The following is a 19,620-nucleotide window of genomic DNA, read 5'->3' on the forward strand; positions in this document are numbered from 1 at the left end:
TTCATTAATATTGTAATGCACCGTTAAGCATGACACTCCTTAAATCCTGTTCAATTTAATTTGTTTGAAATGTGTAAAGACGAAAAGATTTTTAATGACGTAAAGGTAAGTTTGTTTGAATGCCAATTCGGCCTACAAGTGACGTGCAAAAGCTAGAGCTCATAACGTGTTGGCAAGCCAAACAAGGCGACGCGCAACAATAATACAAAGAGAGCAACCAGCATTTATATACTTGTTGTGCATTAGCGCCATCGGGCGAACGAAAATAACGTGGATAATTTTTTTTGTTTTAGAATGGCTTTGTTCCCACTTCAGCAACATGTTAATAGCATAAATATCAAAAATTGAAATTCAGTGAAAAATTGTACTTTAAATAAGAAAAAAAACACCAGAAACATCAAAACAATATCTCACATGCATTTTGGCGAGTGGTTACAAACGTTTTTGAAGAGCAGCACATATATTTTTTAAATAATGGCTTGTGGCACTCCACCATGGCTGGTCGCGCTGAAGACCTTTCTTCGATTGTAGTTAACTGCAGGGCTTCTGAATCGAATTGTAAATTTTCCCACCAGTATCTTTGGTTACTGCGGATACAAAGTCCTTAGATGTGTGCAGTGACATTTGCAGCTTCTGTCGAGTCACAGTTGTGAATAAATCCCAACAAGTTACACACTATTTGGGACCAGAAAACTATGTACAGAAATACATGCAGAGCAAAACACCAATGCGCCACTTGCTTAAATAGTATTTTAACCTGCCTCGTTTCACTGGCTAGTCGAGGTTTTTGAAAACAAACAAAAGTTCTGACAAGTATTTTTGGACGCAATAGAAACTGCATGAACAAGTGCGACACATGTGTTAAAAGCAAGCATTCGTATGCCGTGTTGCATCTTCGTATGGAACTTTCAACTGTTTTAGTCCAGACGACATGTCGAAAACAACCCCTTTGGATGAAAAAGATAGCCGACATTGAGACCATTGAAGAGATGAGTAGAGCAAAAATTGTGTGGAACAGCGACGATGCTTTTACAAACCTCCGAGACTTCACCAAGCACTTGATAGATTGAAATCCTTCGGAATTCATATGCATCGTGAACACAGACAACCTTTTCCACTGCAAAAATCGTTTTGATTTCGGCAGAATCAAAAAAAGAAACTGTGACGTAACATTGCGCAATTGTGGCTGCTACGAGACTAAATAATTCAGTTCAAGTCACGTGACGAAGAGGATTTCCATGCCTGGGAAAATAATTCGAAAAGTTGTGTTATTTCGGAAATGGGGAAGTAGGTGAAGAAGAAAAAGTGTGTAGCTGTTTTCTCATTCATACGACTTAGTCTCTTGGAGTTATTTGAAGTTGACTTTGCTTTTTAAAGTCTTTTGTTCGAAGTTACTCCCGCGACGAAAAGATGTCTGCCATACACTACAAATTCTCCAGCAGTAATGAATACAAAAACATTACTTTCGATGGCATGAGCATTTCGCTTCTTGATTTGAAACGTGCCATCATGGAGAAGCAAAAATTAAAAAGCACTGAATTGGATCTTCACATTACAAACGCACAAACATTAAATGGTAAGTAATGCAAAATTGCTCTTGAATGATTTAGGTTTTGTTTCTTATTGTTTGGGTGTTAACATTTGTGATAATTTACAGTATACAAAGATGAATCCACGTTGATTCCTAAAAACACAGCTGTGCTGGTTAGAAGGATTCCTCTTGGTCCTGTGCGGGACTCAAAAGTCTACATTGTGTAAGTAGTTTATTGTGTAAACTCTAAAATACATGATGCTGTAATTCATTTCTTATGATAGGAAAAGAAATGAAAGCAGTTTGTCTTCAACTTCTTCAACTACAAAGGTTGTTCAAGTATGTACAAACCCTTTATACATATTTTGTGAATTAATGCATTGTTTTTAAGCGACATATCCAACACATTGCAGAGTTTTGTTTTATAAGTGTACTGTGTATGAATGTTCAAAAATCAATTGCAGTTAGCAATTTTCGAAAGTAATGTAAAGCATGTTTTAATGCAATCTATCCTCTTGTTAACTCTTCTATTTCTGTGAACAGTTATTTTTTGTTGGTGTTTGAAAATGCACGCATACCACTAAGGTATTGCTATACTACAAGCTCTGTGTTTTATAGAAAATGTTCTAAATCTGTGTCAATGTTTTTCTTGTTTTGTGGTTGGTGTATACTTTGTACAAGCGATGTTGCGGTGATATATGTATATATAAACACCACTATTTCTACATGGAAAGCAGTAATCTCCCATACTGTGTGTGGGTGAGGAATCTGAATGATCCAATATTCGGGACTTGATTCCTTACTGGAATGCTCAAATGACATTGTGATATTTTGTGCCATATTCAGGGCGGTGGCACACGGTTAATATTGCGGGTGCGGCGATAAGTGTTAAAAATGATATTTTGTTTTACTTGTGCTACTTATTTTATGCATCGTAGTTGATTTTTTCAAAAGACTGATGAATGGAATAAACTATTGTTGGGCAAAAAAGTGTGCATTACTAAATGCCCAGACTACTACACTTAACACATAAAATTGTTTTTGGATGTAATTTAAAAATTTTTTAATGGGTTGGTTGTAAACCTGCTTTGGGGCTGATTATTTTATGCCAGTGTTATAATTTAATGGAACCCTTAACCTAGTTCGGAAAGGTCAATGAATGTCTATAAAGATATGTGATTACAATACTAAGAGTATACATTGTTATGTAACTTGCGATACAAAATTTGGCCAGTCTTTATCCGAAATGTAGCTAGGAAGTGATATAATATTGGCTTAACCATATAGATTCATTCTGGTCTGTATGTCTAATGCCATTAACCCATAATCCCAGTTAAAGAATAAGTATTCTTTCATGTCCTATTTATAATTAAAAATATTCACCCAATAGGCTCAGCTTGGTATTCTCTTGAGATATACAGTCCCTTGATGTTAACTTTTTGTTCAACATATCAGTTCCGGTGGTTACATGGCACAATCGGAGTATTCTCAACCCCTACTTAAAGAATGTCTCCAAAGCTTTTAAAATCGATCATGGTCATTTTTATAAAATGCTGCAGCAAAGTTTACGGGCAAATGCTAAAAAGTGATTGTATGATTTAAACATATTTGTAACAAAGCCTCCCAAACATCAATAGTTGTCTTTTTAGGTTTGGGGTTTCTGTAAAAGTTTTACATACAAAAATCTTATGTAAGAAACAAACACACATGTTCTTATTAGCAATGTTAACATGCTGATGTCTAAGTTCAGTTAAGGGAGTATGATACAGTTTTTAATGGTAAAATAATTGTTATGCTGTCAAGTTGAAGAAGATGACTTGTACCCTCACCAAGAAGTTTAACTTGATTTGTACCTTGAGCAAGATGTGTTATGCTATTGTATTGCTGCTTTTTATTGTGAATGTGCTGTTACTTGTATTTTTGCATTCTACAACACTAGTCTTCTTTTAAATTAAGGAACCTGATCCTCAACCAAAACTGACTTTTGATGAACTTACCAAGGTAAATATACATGATTGCAATATTAGCTATTTCCATTATGATTTTTTGTGATTGTTTTAAAAGGTATGTGAGTCGGTATGTCCAAAGAGTTTCAATATTGCCCCAACTTGATCAGTAATTGTTTGAAAAAAGTATGATCAAAGATTATTACCATCATAAGTGTTAATAGTTTTTGATTGGTTGGGTAAATTAGCAAGCAAATCTTGGCAGAGCAAAACACCAACTTAAGGCTTCCAGTAAGGTTTTAACCCATAACCCTGACATTCTGGTCCTGAGAATAAGCAACAGTTTTTTCACGGTGTTTAGTTGTGTTGTTATAAGAGAGATGTTGGTTACATGCAGGCAAGCAACCTGGCAGAAGCGAATGCCTCTGAAGATGACAAAATCAAGGCTGCAATACTTCAATCAACCAATGAATATGACCCTTCCAAGTATGACAAATATTATATTACCTTAGCCAATATTGTTTCGAATTTAACTGGAGTGATGCTGCCAAAAAGGCCCACATTATGTTGGTTATTTAGTTAGTTAGTTATGAATAAAAAAGTGACTGAAATATGATGAATACAAGGATGAAACAGGAAAATCCTAATTAATTATTTCAGATTTTCAGCAACTTTTCGTTGGGAAAGAAATTACTTTTGTATCATTTGTACCTTAAACTAAATATGAATTAGGTGAATTTCAGGATAAGCCGAGTTCTACTGTATTTACAACTTTTAGACAATTGCTATCTTTTGCTAAGACAAATCATAAATAGTGAAAACCATGTCTATCAATTGCAAAAATTGATGCATTTTCTTAATTGGCCTTTTTTCACAGCTTTTACCGCCCACCAAAGTATGGTACATATAAATACAATGCATCAACACCTTCAACCACTGCCACACCTAGCTATGTCCGTTGCTACCGCTGTAATCAACATGGCCATTACTCGATGCATTGCCCTCTTCCAAAGGTAAAAATTATAGCTGTGATGTTCATAGCTTTGCTTCATAGTAATGCAAATTAGCCTGTTTAAATTTCCCCTTTAGCTAATGTAATTTAAAAATATGTTTTTAAAGGGAGAGATGGATAAAATAAAAACAGTTAGACTGGCTACAGGCATACCACGCAGTCACATGGTTGAAGTTAGTAAGGAAGCAAAAGGTGCCATGCTTACATCTGATGGCCGTTATGTCGTGCCTGTCATGGACAAGTAAGCAATAAACAAGATTTTTGACAGTAGCTGTAATGGTTTGATGTTGTTTTGAAATATAATACTGTTATACATGTTTTTGAAGAAACGTTCAGTCCCTATGTTTGAAGTAACGTTCAGTCCATAAAAAAACTTCAAATTGGAAAAAATAAACAATGCCCAAATGACAAAATATATATTCCTGAATTTACTGACAGATCCTGTTTTCAATAATTGCTTCTTGTGTGCATTATTATTACTGAAGGGGCAGCAATTGTCTGGTTATAATTTCCAGTTGTAGTTTACATCCACATGCTTAATACTAGGAGTCAAAGTTAAATTTTTGAATTGATATTTTCACAACAGAAAAGGATATGACATTGGGAAAAAAGAGCGTCCTCCATTTGTTCCTGAAATAAGCAAACCAGTGGAAGAGGAGGAGGAAGATGAACCAATTCCTGATGAGCTTATCTGTCTTCTGTGCAAAGACCTTCTTGTTGATGCTGTTGTGATACCATGTTGTGGAAATAGCTACTGTGATGACTGTAAGTGTAATATCATCATATTTTTCCACCAGTTTTACCCGATATTAATTAAATTGTCTTGTGATGTTTCAGGCATTAGAAATGCACTGCTTGATTCTGAAACCCATCAGTGTCCAACTTGCCACAAGGAAAATATTTCTCCTGACTCCCTAATTGCCAATAAATTTCTTCGCCAGGTTTGTATAGATTAAGGGAAAAAATTCACATTAAAGTAATGCTGATGTATTCTGGGCACTGCAGCGCAGGCATTTTGTGTTCATCACTAACAGTAAATATTTTGCTTCAGGCGGTCAACAAGTTCAAGAATGACACTGGCATAGCAAAGAAAAAGTCAAATGCTCCGGTTTGGCCCCGACCGGCACCATCTGACATGCCTAAAGCAAAACCAGTTGCCGCTCCACCAACCAAGGTGTCATATGGCCCACCACAATCTCGTGCAGATAACCGCTTGCCCAGTCACTTAGGAGCATATGTTGTCAAAGCAAAGTCAGAACAAATTGTCAGCAGACCCTATACCGTTGCCAAGCAACAGATTGGTGGAGGCTCCTCACCCCATGATCCAAATCAGCCCATTCGGATCAAATTTGCGCCGAGCGAAACCTCAAATGACAACAGTGTAGACAAAGTGGAAACAACGCCCCAAATGCCAGAGCCCAAGGACCAATCAACACCGGTAGATGCACAATCCTTGCCAAGCCAGACACCGCGGAGTGACAGCTATACATTCAACTCAACTCCTGATACTGGAGAAGAAAAGTAAGCCTTTCACAATGAACTGTAATTGCTTATTAATTGCTAACAAGTGGTTTAATGACACAGTAATGTGATGGTTAATTGATTGTTTCAGACCAAAAGTTTTACCGATTGAACCACTTCCACCCGGAATTTCACCACCCACCGCTAAAGTTGTTCGACCCTTAATCGAAAACACGATGTGAGTTACTTTTAACACTAATACATTAATTATTAAATTTTGTACTTCTATCAATAGTTTAATTCATGACAGACAGCTCTGTAGTCGTAATAGTTTTTTTTGCTGTTGATAGGAATACTGTAAAGTATGAGATACGGTGCACGATCGACAGCTTGTCGAAAAACTTTGTTTAATTTAATCCAGATTTTCTTTGTATCACACTTATTAGACACAGTATCATTTCTATGTGATAATCATTGTCCCATTAATGCACTATACAAATGAAATATAGACCAAATAAATGCCTTTTTATTACAGGAAAGCTGAAGTACCATCATCTGGACAGTCAGCACTCACAGGCATTCACCCTCTTAACCAGTCCCACCCTGCAAAGTCAGCTAGCCCAGCACCTGTCTTGCTAGAAGAACCATCAGTTTCAGACGAGCCTTCCTCCACAAATGCAACACAGATTGAAAACCAGCAACCTCCAGCATCTACTTTCGAAGTCACAACTACCTTGACCCAATCAAAGCCGATGGATCAAGCCTCAATACCACATGATAAAGGTCTCGCTGAGCCATCCACGGTGAAAGCAGTTGTGTCGCTTGCAAATATTGATGCTCCAGTGCAAGTTAATCCTCCAAATTCTGAGGGATTGGGGTTGCTGGGCACAGCTCCTTCTGTCTTATCAACGTTAGTGGTGACAGACAGCAAGCGGCAATCAGCAAATGTTTCACCAGCATTACAACCCCCAATCAATGTTCCACCTCCGCGCTTGGTAAAGCCCCGAACCGTCAATATTGCTGTTCCTCCCCCTCCACTTATTCCACCTGTTCTTCCTCCTGGGTTGTCCGGTATTCCTCCACCTAATGTGAGTTTTGGAGCTGATTGATATTTTCTATTTTTTACTCTTATTTACGTGGGAAAACTTGATGCAGTAAAACCATCGCACCGTTTAAGAAGAAAATTTTGTGGTGGTAAATACGGGCAACTGGATTGGAACTGATTGAATGTCAGTGTAGATTTAAATGTTAACAAAATGTTGTTTTACACCTAAGTGCTGTAAATTTCCTATTTCAAAAAATAACTGCAATTATTTCTTAATAGATCCCAACATCTGGTGTGAACATCTTTCAACATCCACCACCACCGTTTCCATTCAACCTCCTTATTCCACCACCAACATCCCAACCTCCTCCAGGCTTTCCTCCACCTCCTGGATTCTCTATTCCACCTATCACCTCAGTACCACCACCAAGTGAGTACATTTAAATAGGACAGAGGTTTCCAAACTGTGTATCATGATGTCCCAGTTCAAGTGCGTTGCATAAAAATTTAAACAAAAATTACATGTTTTGAAAAAATAAAGGCAAAGACCAAGTTATTCAGCCTTGAATTATTGTTGATTCTGTTTAAGCAATGATTTTGTATTTAGAAGTTATAATCAAAAGCAATTCTTGACGATTGTGTTGTGTTTAGAACTTTATGTTGGTTTGAGATGTTTTTCACTAATAGCAGCACAACAAACATTTGCTCAATGCCAAAATCTGGCTTTTACAATTCCAAACATATCATATCAAAAACCTTTCGACACACATCATATTATAAATATTGTGTAGTTTGAAAACTTTAGTGAGAAAATGTGTCAATTTTTAGGTTTGCCTTTGCCACCTGGAACTGAAAACAAAATTGGGAGTATTTCTTCACACAGGTTGGTTTAATGGCGGTTTTCTGTTTTAATTGTCTTTATCCCACATTAAAAGTTTGTTAAGATGCATATACCATTAAAAAAAGTCTTACCTTAGCGTAAATAAAACAACAATGTTTTTTTGCAAAACTTCTTAAAAAAATACAACTTTTAATGTGTGCACAATTCGCTAACGCCCGCTTGTTCGACTATTTCAAATATGACGTCAGAAGTCTTACAAATTGGGTTGAGATGAGTCGCCGAATTTTTAAAGTTTCTCAGAGAAAGTTGCGGATCAACCCAATAAAGTACATTACGAAAGTTAATATTTTCGGTGTAAATATGCGTCAAATTTGATTAGCGCTGCCACTTCACGAGTTTTGCCTCCCAGACGGCCGCGCAGCCCAGGGAGAAGACGATCGCTCTCACGATCTCCACGAAGAAGGCAAGAACGCGGATCACGCAAGTCGAAGCTTGACATAATGTCCGATGAATTCGCCGAGAAGATGTCGAAGAAGAGATCCACGGACAAAAGGCGAAACAGGCGCAGGTAATTGGTCGGAAAATACATTTCTGTCTGTATCTCGTTTATTCCCGACTTAAACTCAATACGTGTAGTTTAAGTTTGGCCGAATGTGTAATTTGATTTCAAACTATAGATCCCGCTCTCGGTCAGCAAGTTACTCATCCACTTCTTCCTACTCTTCATCAAGTTACTTGTCAACTTCAACCTCCTATTCTTCCTACACTGGATCATCTTGGTATAATGCGTGATTGTGTGATCAGTTGCATTCAGTGTATAGCTGTAATACTGGTCCGCTAAAAGTGCTCTAAAAAAACATATTTATACCTTGTTTTTTGTTGGTTTCGTATTTTTAATAACTTACTTTTCTTTCCAGTAGATACACGAAAAGGGTTGAAAATAAAACAAATAAAAACAAAAATCACCCAAGTGAAATCGTGATAAAAGTCTGCATGTGCTGCTCGCCCTTTCGAACCATTATTTTTCATACTTAAGCTATATTACCTCACACACACTATTCCCTCGCCCCAGGTCGAGCAGCTCCTACACGGACAGTTTATCGCGGTCTCCATCGCCACGAAGACGCCGAAAGGCGAAGTCCAAAAAGGGAAGAGGAAGACGCAGGTCCAGGTCGTGGTCGTCGCCAGCCAAGAGCAAATCGAAATCACGGAAACGAAGGAGCGTCACACCGAAACGTTATGACTCGCGTCATCGCAGACGATCAACGTCCAAGGACAAGTGAGATGTTTATTTGTATTTATTAGTTTTTTGCAACACGTCTGCTGAGGAACGTGGCTGCATTGGTACCCCGAATATAATTGGCTGAAGTTATTGTGTGAATTGGTTGAGCGCTGTGTAAGCGTTGGTTACAAAAATCTCGTATGATCGAACAAGCGAAATAATTTCAGTAGTGAGTAGCAGTTAAGGCCACTGTTTCGACATAATAGGTCTCATCAATGAAGCTATCGTGTAACTTTCAACGATCTTCCCAGCTAAACAGCCGGAAAACGGACCTATTATGTCGAAACAGTTGCCTTGTCTGTAGCTCATTATAGAAACATTATTGGCTCTATTGCTTATGCATAGTTTCAGCACTTTGTGAGATAAAGACCGGTCTGTAGCAAAAACACTCGCGAATATTATCAAAAAAGCCTGACAGGATATAAAAATTCCTGAAACTTGTTTTTTAAACTAGAAAAAAAAAAAATTTAAGGAAGACTATTACCGAATTTACTCATAATTTTAAGAATAAAGAGACTTATTGTTGAATACATTGTCATGTTTTGTATGTTTAAAATGTTTCGGCAAGAAATTCATTTTCAAGTGGTGGTGGCATAAGTTATTGCCGAAACGTTTTAAATAAATAAAACATGTCAATGTTTTCAACAGTTTGGGCCAGTCTCTCTGTTCTCAAAATAATATTTGATTTCTAATAAAAGTTTTCCTTTCCTTAGAAGACGAAATCGCGGCAGCTTCACGCCCACGCCGAGAGACAGACGCGATCGACGCCACTCACCGCGGCGCGGCGCCAGAGAGCGATCTCGAACTCCTCCAGGCGTCAGATCGAGTCGTCGTGACCTTGGAAGTCAACCTCATCCCGCAATACCGGTGATCAACTCCAGTCAAAGTCCAGCGATCCCTGGATTGCCGACCAAAGAGCAAGCTGACTTCGAACGGGACCAAGCGTTGTTTGCGCACTACAGACTGACTTATGAACGAGACTGGTACGAGCGTGGTATCATGCCGCCTCCTCCGTACGACCGCTTCATTCAACCTCGTTTCTCACGGTCCCCGTCTCCGCCAGGCACCGGAACTCGAATCCTTCCACCTCCTGGAAGTGAGGCGTCGGTGCGTGAACAGTGGGGAGGGCAAAATCAACTCATCACTCCAAGTGGTTTAAACGCAAACGAACTTTACGAGCTGCAGACGAACATCCTCCGCGAGGAGCAGTACTATGACGGGGTGCAAGCACGGTTGCGAGCAATGGCGGATGCGTCCTCTGAAGGTCAGGTACCCGAGGAGAAGCGCAGGCGTTCACCAAAGCGGAGATACGACGACAGTCGCAGTGGAAGAAGGGAAAGAGATGGAGGAAAAGGCAGCCGGGATCGATATTCCGGAGGCAAACACACTGATGAACGAAGAAGACGTGAACGTGATGGTGGATATCGGGATGATTCCAGGAGCAGGAAAGAGAATGAGGGATCCTCGTTGATCGAAGGTGATGCTACTCCTGTGCGTGATGAAAGGCCATCTCCATCAGTGGAGGAGGTGATGAGGAAGAAGACTGACGAGAAGGCCGCTCCACGACGAGCAGGAGATAATGTGAAGATGGGCAAGATGTCAACATCACGGCGCAATCGCTCTGAAAAGCATTTGGGACGAACTGATGGCCACAACAATCGTTCCGATAGCAAAGGGCGGGCTCACAAAGAGTCTGATACAAAATCCAAAGATGCAAAATTCGAAGACGGCTCGAGGAGGTCAAAGCCGGAGCCTAAAAAGGATGAAAGGAGATCTGACACCAAAAGGTCGGATCGGTACAGAGAGGATGGGAAGTCGGAGAAATCGACGAGTGAAAAACGACAACATAAGAAATCTCATTCCTCCAGCAAACTCGAATCCCAAAGCAGGAAAGAAGGCCGTAAGGTCGAAATCAAGGTAAAAGATCGTAGAGATGCCAAGGAAAAATCTATACTATCAAAAACAATTGATCGAAAAGAGATCGTTCCATCACCAAGAAACGAACCTGTATTGCAAATGGAACCAAAGGAGCAGTCGGAAATTAGGCGAAATAATGAGGACAAAAGCCCTTTGCCCGAAAACACAGTGGCTGCAAACGTAAAAGATACGAAAAAAGAAGTTAGAAAGGAGTCTGAGCCGCCAACCACGACATCGGAGGAATTGCAATCGATCAACACGAACACAGAAACTAGACAAGAAAATGCAGTGGACTTGGAACCTAAACCGATGGATAAAACAATGTGGAGACCGCTCGATGACGTACCTGTTGGTGTGATGTCTCCCGAGGCGAGGGAAAGTATGGCAAAGGTCACCGACGAACAAACGGTGACCGCAACACCTCCCTCAGTTCCCGACGTCGTACCTGAAAGTGGGGAAGCGAGCGATATTGAAAGACCTTCAACTGGCGACAAAAGCGTTGACAAAAACGCCACCGACAAAACGGAGTCTATCGTTCAAAGCAAACGGGAAAAATCGTCCAAGCGCAAAGGCGAGAAACGGCATAAGACGTCCGAATCGTCGAAACGGAGAAAACGTGCTGAGCGCGCTAATGATAAGAAGGAGGAGGGCGGTAAAAAGACGGTGGTGGATCGCAAGAAACCAGTGATCGAATATGACGGCTCTGCACCACCACCTACTGGCGACGAGCTCATTAAAATCACGATTCCGAAATCAAGGTAGGTTAGATTTGTGTTGTGGACTATGGACCTTTAAAACAGTGGTTCTTTATTATGTTCCTCATTACTCACTTTCAGTTTAAACGGAATCCTTATTCCCCACTAGTATGTAAATTTTTTAACTAGGAATTTCGCGATTGCATTTGCGCTATGTTTGGTATACTTTTTTCAACTTTTTCGACCGCATGGCATGACCAATTGCCAATAACTTTACGACACACAGTGAATACAGAAAGTCATATATATTCCTTTTCCAACGACTTTTGTGTATTTCGGTGCCGATTAATTACCCACCTTCAACCCTATCATTTCCCACCGGTTAAGAACCACTTTGAAACAACCCGCAAAGGTTGCTTTGGTTAAAGAATTTACACCACAGTTATTAATTTTAGGTGAATTCGTCAGATTCGTTCAACCGTTTGATTTTTTGTCTGTTAAATGTTAAATTGTTTTCACGTGACGGTTTGTTCGGTGACACAAAAATTACCACCCGCGTTATTAGATTTAACAGTCGCCCTAATCCCAATTAACGCTTTAACGATATTTGTGCATTTTATTGCGTATATCTTGTGCGTAATTGGAGGCGAACACCGCGTAGGCAACCCCAAATTCGCACCAGATTGCATAACGAAATTTGCCGCTTGCACAACAAAATTTATCACCGCCTTACGAAAAAGAGGCGCAAGTTCAGCCGTTTCCCTGGGCAACGAGATCACCGATTCAAACGACGTAAATGTTACCGCAATTAAAGATCAATAGGTGTCGAGGGAATACTTACCCGAACGACCATTGGCCCATAGAAAAAAATACATTATCTCGCATTCGCCTATGCAGGAGGTTGTGGCCAATCTGCTTTAGTTTGTTGTAATACTATCGTTTTGAATGGTTAAAAACGCGATTTTCTATGAAGCGAATTGCGACAGGTGTTGGTTCCAGGCTGACTGTGTTTTTTACGCCCATACAGGTCTAAAAGCGACATCACGGCACACCTTGGGTGTGTTAGGTTATTATACAGGGCCGACGCTTTCCAATAAAGTGTCTTTACGAGTGTTGGGTGTTATAAGATCGGCTAGGCCCTATCCTCCAATACTACAGGTCCTTGGGTCGAACCAAAATTACCTAGAGTCTGGAACAGTCGCTATTATGCCTGTAATACTTTTTTAACTTTTTCGACCGCTTGGCATGATTGCCAATACGTGTACGACACACAGTGAATACAGAACATATTTTTTCTTTTCCAACGACTTTTGTATATTTCGGTGCCGACTAATTACCCACCCACAGCCCTATAATTTCCCATCGGTTAAGAACCACTTTGAAACAACCCGCAAAGGTTGCTTTGGTTGAAGAATTTACACCACAGTTATTGATTTTAGGTGAATTCGTCAGATTCGTTCAACCGTTTGATTTTTTGTCTGTTAAATGTTAAATTGTTTTCACGTGACGGTTTGTTCGGTGACACAAAAATTACCACCCGCGTTATTAGATTTAACAGTCGCCCTAATCCCAATTAACGCTTTAACGATATTTGTGCATTTTATTGCGTATATCTTGTGCGTAATTGGAGGCGAACACCGCGTAGGCAACCCCAAATTCGCACCAGATTGCATAACGAAATTTGCCGCTTGCACAACAAAATTTATCACCGCCTTACGAAAAAGAGGCGCAAGTTCAGCCGTTTCCCTGGGCAACAAGATCACCGATTCAAACGACGTAAATGTTACCGCAATTAAAGATCAATAGGTGTCGAGGGAATACTTACCCGAACGACCATTGGCCCATAGAAAAAAATACATTATCTCGCATTCGCCTATGCAGGAGGTTGTGGCCAATCTGCTTCAGTATGTTGTAATACTATCGTTTTGAATGGTTAAAAACGCGATTTTCTATGAAGCGAATTGCGACAGGTGTTGGTTCCAGGCTGACTGTGTTTTTTACGCCCATACAGGTCTAAAAGCGACATCACGGCACACCTTGGGTGTGTTAGGTTATTATACAGGGCCGACGCTTTCCAATAAAGTGTCTTTACGAGTGTTGGGTGTTATAAGATCGGCTAGGCCCTATCCTCCAATACTACAGGTCCTTGGGTCGAACCAAAATTACCTAGAGTCTGGAACAGTCGCTATTATGCCTGTAATACTTTTTTAACTTTTTCGACCGCTTGGCATGATTGCCAATACGTGTACGACACACAGTGAATACAGAACATATTTTTTCTTTTCAAACGACTTTTGTATATTTCGGTGCCGACTAATTACCCACCCACAGCCCTATAATTTCCCATCGGTTAAGAACCACTTTGAAACAACCCGCAAAGGTTGCTTTGGTTGAAGAATTTACACCACAGTTATTGATTTTAGGTGAATTCGTCAAATTCGTTCAACCGTTTGATTTTTTGTCTGTTAAATGTTAAATTGTTTTCACGTGACGGTTTGTTCGGTGACACAAAAATTACCACCCGCGTTATTAGATTTAACAGTCGCCCTAATCCCAATTAACGCTTTAACGATATTTGTGCATTTTATTGCGTATATCTTGTGCGTAATTGGAGGCGAACACCGCGTAGGCAACCCCAAATTCGCACCAGATTGCATAACGAAATTTGCCGCTTGCACAACAAAATTTATCACCGCCTTACGAAAAAGAGGCGCAAGTTCAGCCGTTTCCCTGGGCAACGAGATCACCGATTCAAACGACGTAAATGTTACCGCAATTAAAGATCAATAGGTGTCGAGGGAATACTTACCCGAACGACCATTGGCCCATAGAAAAAAATACATTATCTCGCATTCGCCTATGCAGGAGGTTGTGGCCAATCTGCTTTAGTATGTTGTGATTCTATCGTTTTGAATGGTTAAAAACGCGATTTTCTATGAAGCGAATTGCGACAGGTGTTGGTTCCAGGCTGACTGTGTTTTTTACGCCCATACAGGTCTAAAAGCGACATCACGGCACACCTTGGGTGTGTTAGGTTATTATACAGGGCCGACGCTTTCCAATAAAGTGTCTTTACGAGTGTTGGGTGTTATAAGATCGGCTAGGCCCTATCCTCCAATACTACAGGTCCTTGGGTCGAACCAAAATTACCTAGAGTCTGGAACAGTCGCTATTATGCCTGTAATACTTTTTTAACTTTTTCGACCGCTTGGCATGATTGCCAATACGTGTACGACACACAGTGAATACAGAACATATTTTTTTCTTTTCCAACGACTTATGTATATTTCGGTGCCGACTAATTACCCACCCACAGCCCTATAATTTCCCATCGGTTAAGAACCACTGACCTAGATTATCTATATTGGTATGCTGGGTGGCAAAATGAAATTAAACAACACCGTTATTCAGTGACGTAATCTTTCCGCTCTTAGCTTGTGTATTTGAATTAAGCAGTCACTTGGGAATAATCAGGGCGTCGATTTTCTGTTGCGTGTTGAACATTGAGAGAAAAATTATCGTATGACAAAAATCTCGTAACCTGGCAACTTACGCATGAGCATATGACCGGGCGTAATTTCAATCATAACATTTTATTCGATAGAACTCGATAACAAATTGTATTGGAATTGATCACTAGTTTCCACCATCGTATACGTGACTACCTACACAAATAAAAAACTATTTGTAAACAGGAAAATCGTTGGCCTTTTCAAAAACAACAGAAGTATCGGTTAGAAAGCTGCGTGTTTGCGTGGTTTATATGTTAGGCTAAACAAGTACATTAAACAAGTATTATTGTACGGTAGTTATTCAATTTAAAGACTTGTTTAATAACAATGGTACTCGCCTGGCTGTGTTATTTCCCAAACGAGACAGTATTTCGCCGCAGTGCATCATCATATGCGCAAAACGCATCGCCATGAAAGGTCATCTGATCTTTTTGCGGTTGTTGTTTTCCGCTAAAAATGCGCACAGCATCGGGATATTTTTGGTACTGTGTAAATGCTCGGGAAACATGTTTACGCTGCATGTTGTGTCGTCATGTTGCTGTTATTGATGCAATTGGATTATCCCCTTTATTTCTGTTGGCTTGTTGACAGTGAAATAACAATTTTAGTGTCAAACATTAGACTGGGCGATTTTGAGTCAACTTAACGATTTGTTTAATCTCAAATACTTTTTTTCCCATTGTGGAGGATAAAAGTGTTGTTTGCGTTGCAAACTTTTGTCGAGGACTTTCAGTCACTAACGCCATCATTGTTTGGCATGTAAACAATGCAAAAGAGGGTTGGATTGGAATGTTTTGTTTCGTCTAAATTACGGCCAATTTAATCCGCTGCCGACTAAATATGTAAACATGCTTTCCGATACCAACTGATTTTGTTTGCTTTTAGATGGGAAGAATCGGATGAGGAACAGAAACCCAAAGCAGAAGAGCAGGAAAAAGAAGCAAAGCCTGTAACCAAGGGAAGGAGGATTAAGATCAAGAGGAAACCTCCTACTGATGGGGCGTCCGATGCTGTTTTCACTCCATCCGAGGAAAACTCCCCATCTCATAAACTAAAAGATGAAGACAAAAAGCTGTTGAAGAATGAACCTCCCTCATCAGAGGATGCCGATTCGACAGCAAAGTCTGACAAAGTGATGGATGCGAGGGTTGTAATTACTCTTCGGAGGAACTCCAAACGAGACGAAGAAACTCGCTCCAGAAAAGTGTCTTTGGAGGAGCTTCCCACTAAGGAATCGGAGAAGGATCGCGATGACAAAGAACCAAATGACCAATCTGTCCTTGAGATGAAAGGGAAGTCCTTTAAAGTAACTGCCATGCGATCCTCGCGCCGTGAAAGTGGAGACTTCATCCAAGACGACGTCCTCGACCTTTCACATCCTTCCGGACTCAGCGATCCTGATTCCGAGGTGGAGCGTTTGGAGGCAAAGAAAGCTACAAAAAAGAAGAAAAAGAAGAAGAAGAGAAAGCACAAAAATCGTCGACAAAGCTTGGAGGAGTTGGCAGACACGACAAAAGAGGAGAGCGAAGAAATGTCTCCTCATCCCAAGAGGAAGTTCGTTCTGAAGAACGAGTATTCAGATGAGGAGCAGTACGAAGATGAAAGGTATCAGGGAAGCTGGAAGAGATCACGATCCGACAGAAAAGCGGAGAAGAGAGAATCGAGGCGCAGTGGAAATTCGTCGAAGAGGCCGCACGATTCAAGCCGGGATCTTAGTGAAAGACGAGAACGCAAACGTTACCGCCGAGAGCGGAGTGAATCCGAAAGCGACCATAGAGACGATAGGGCGAGACAGAAACACCGAAATGGGCGGCATAAGCAGGAGAAGCGGCGTAAGCACCATCGAAGGCACAACAGCCCGGGGAATTACGACAGTTCGTCTTTCGAGGAAGACGGCATTGATTACAGGCGTTCCCGCAATTCTCTCTCATGATTGTAAATGTTTTGTGCAAGACCTGATTTTTTGTCACGTCGTTTTTCTGACGGAAATTTCTCCCCTCGACTGCTCAAAAACAAATGTTTACTGTCTATACATCACCCGACTCATCTTGTGATTCGCGGAACCGATATTTTTCGCAGCAATTTTTGTAGACAATTTTGTTCTGCGTTCTTGCGTAAACCATCTCAAAATACAAAACGTAAGTTATAAAAAAAGCTCTGTCTGTAGCTTGTGGGTGGGATTTGAAGTAGAACTAAAACCGGAGATATGAGATCACCTTTTCATGACGTTAGAGTAGTTGCGGTGGCCTTCAAATTTTTGGGAAATCTGGGTGTTTATCCCGGGTTGTTACGTCACAAAGCGCGTTTGTTCTCTACATAACAAGGGTGTAACCTGCTTTTGCGATTTTGCGTGTGTTGTAAAATGCCTAATATTTTTTTCGTAAATTGGGGTTTATGATTTAGATTGCTTTGAAAGCTGTCCGTCCAAGTAGCACTTGCGATTGGGACCACTGCGTTAAACTATTGTTCGTCGTTTCCTCGCAAACCGAGTTGATTTTAAACTAAGTCAGGTAAAAGTACAAAGGTGAACAGACAGTACAGTTCTACTCAATTTTTGCGATTGTTATAAAAGGTCAAAGACATGCTTCAAGAAAACGGAATAGGATATTTCAGATTGATGGCGGTTTAAAAGTGTTGAAAGCAGTTATGAAGCGTGTGCGCGGTGTAAACAGGGCCAATGTCAAGTAGGCGGTTGCAGTCCAAGCCCGTGCCGCGTTGCATTCGCACGTCGACGAGGGTCAAAAGAATTACGTGGTCAGTTACCATTGGCTGAAAACCAAAGCACACTGCTTTACGATGACGAAATCGATCAAAATTGGAATCAATTTAAATTGTCTCAATTTTTGTCGCTTTGCCCAGATTTTTATTTATTTCGCCAGGATGATGAACTTTTATGTTTTTTATGAAGTTTCCATAAAACCTGTTTCTGTGGTCAAACTGGCTCGTTAAACATTGCGCCATACAACTAACAATCCGCATTTGATGATAAACACGTTTTTATGCACTAAAACTAAGCAAGCATAAATCCAAAATATGCACATTTATGTTTGTAAAACACAAAAAATGAATTCCTTAAACGTCTCTTTGCCAGGTCAGATGCACCTGCTTGCCAATATTCACAGTTAATAATTTGGCAGCAGGTGTAATGCGAACACATGTTGTTTTGCTAGCTCCAGTTTGGATCGTAAGTGCACCTGCTGACAAGCCATAAACTGAGAACAACCCAGCATCACATGGTTGTATTGTGGAAGATATCCGCAATGATGTTGGGAGATATTGTGAAACAAGAGCCTGCTGTTGACTTAAAAAATTTGCCGGTCCGGTACGAGAACATTTTTTGTAGATTTAGGGAAACAATTACAATCACATAGAACTATTGCTTAATACTGCTCTTCTGGCAAACTTTATTGTATTTACGTTTCTCGACGTTTCGGCTATTATGCAACAGCCTTCATCAGGAGGAAGTGTAAATACAGTAAATACAATAAAGTTTGCCAGAAGAGCAGTATTAAGCAATAAATATGCCTGGCAGCATCAGTAACAATTTACATAGAACTATAGTTTGCAAACAAAATTACCAGCGTGATCTAGCGCATAGCTATACCTACTTACGTTTGAAAACTAAACTTAAAGCTGTTGTTGTAGGCTACCTAATTAGACCGAGCAGCGAACGAAGCGTTCGCTGCGAATAACTGTTGAAAAACAAGTTTACTTGTCTTTAGGCCATTGATTTGTGCACTTGATTGAATTTAGTTGACCCTTAAATCAACGCGTGTTAATGTAAACTTGTGCTCAACGCAGTAGGCGTGACCGGTGCCAAATGTTAATGGTACATGTTGAAGTGCGTGGACGTTTTTGGTTTGAAACATCGCCCAACGAAACGAAAAACGAATAGATTTGCCAAAGAGCCCATACATTAAAACCCAAGTTGCCAACCTTTATTGTACAGTATAGTCAACTCTAATGGGTTAGCCAAGCTAACGTCGGCTAAGATTTTGTATTAGTAAGAGTTTAGAAAATGAAGAAATGTGTACATTGTATTAGAAATTTTGTGCTTTATTTTCTAAGGTTGTGTACAGCTAAAAATCGTCTTTTTAATAATTGGGTGCCCGAACCGAGGAAACCACACGCAAAGAAATAATTTTCGTATTGAAGTAAAAATATCCCGAGTGCGCCGTTTTATTGAGAAGGGGCACAAACACATTTCGTTTCTCGACGGGAAAAAGGCGATATTGGACAAAATAGCGCGTCGGGCGTACTTGAGTAAAAGGGTTTATTCGTTTGCTGCCGGGCGGTTTTCCAATAGAAGATGTTTTTAAGCGGTCACCGCCATAGGGCTTTTTGTTGGCGGGGAAGCAAAACTGCTTGTTAGGTGTAG

General features: G+C 40.2%; 1 protein-coding gene across 1 annotated transcript; it reads left to right on the plus strand.

The window, feature by feature from the left end:
- The first annotated feature begins 1,232 nt into the window (after positions 1-1,232).
- On the plus strand, positions 1,233-17,371 carry LOC145888730 (uncharacterized). The gene is made up of 19 exons (XM_082979554.1): positions 1,233-1,576; positions 1,658-1,754; positions 1,816-1,870; positions 3,488-3,532; positions 3,875-3,963; positions 4,355-4,490; positions 4,597-4,730; positions 5,076-5,254; positions 5,327-5,430; positions 5,541-6,010; positions 6,102-6,188; positions 6,486-7,038; positions 7,275-7,425; positions 7,824-7,878; positions 8,246-8,404; positions 8,514-8,615; positions 8,909-9,115; positions 9,832-11,793; positions 16,128-17,371. The coding sequence occupies exons 1-19, from the start codon at positions 1,411-1,413 to the stop codon at positions 17,173-17,175; spliced, it is 5,799 nt and encodes a 1,932-aa protein (XP_082835680.1). The 5' UTR covers positions 1,233-1,410; the 3' UTR covers positions 17,176-17,371.
- The last annotated feature ends 2,249 nt before the right edge of the window (positions 17,372-19,620 follow it).

Source organism: Ascidia mentula, chromosome 2 (assembly GCF_947561715.1).
Source record: "Ascidia mentula chromosome 2, kaAscMent1.1, whole genome shotgun sequence".
Taxonomy (NCBI): domain Eukaryota; kingdom Metazoa; phylum Chordata; class Ascidiacea; order Phlebobranchia; family Ascidiidae; genus Ascidia; species Ascidia mentula.

Bases quoted from the DNA above. Each gene is read 5' to 3' on its own strand.
- LOC145888730 (XM_082979554.1), top strand. From the start codon at position 1,411: ATGTCTGCCATACACTACAAATTCTCCAGCAGTAATGAATACAAAAAC. The intron at 7,039-7,274 runs GTGAGTTTTGGA...ATTTCTTAATAG, and splicing joins CCGGTATTCCTCCACCTAAT to ATCCCAACATCTGGTGTGAA. The intron at 8,616-8,908 runs GTATAATGCGTG...CCCTCGCCCCAG, and splicing joins TCCTACACTGGATCATCTTG to GTCGAGCAGCTCCTACACGG.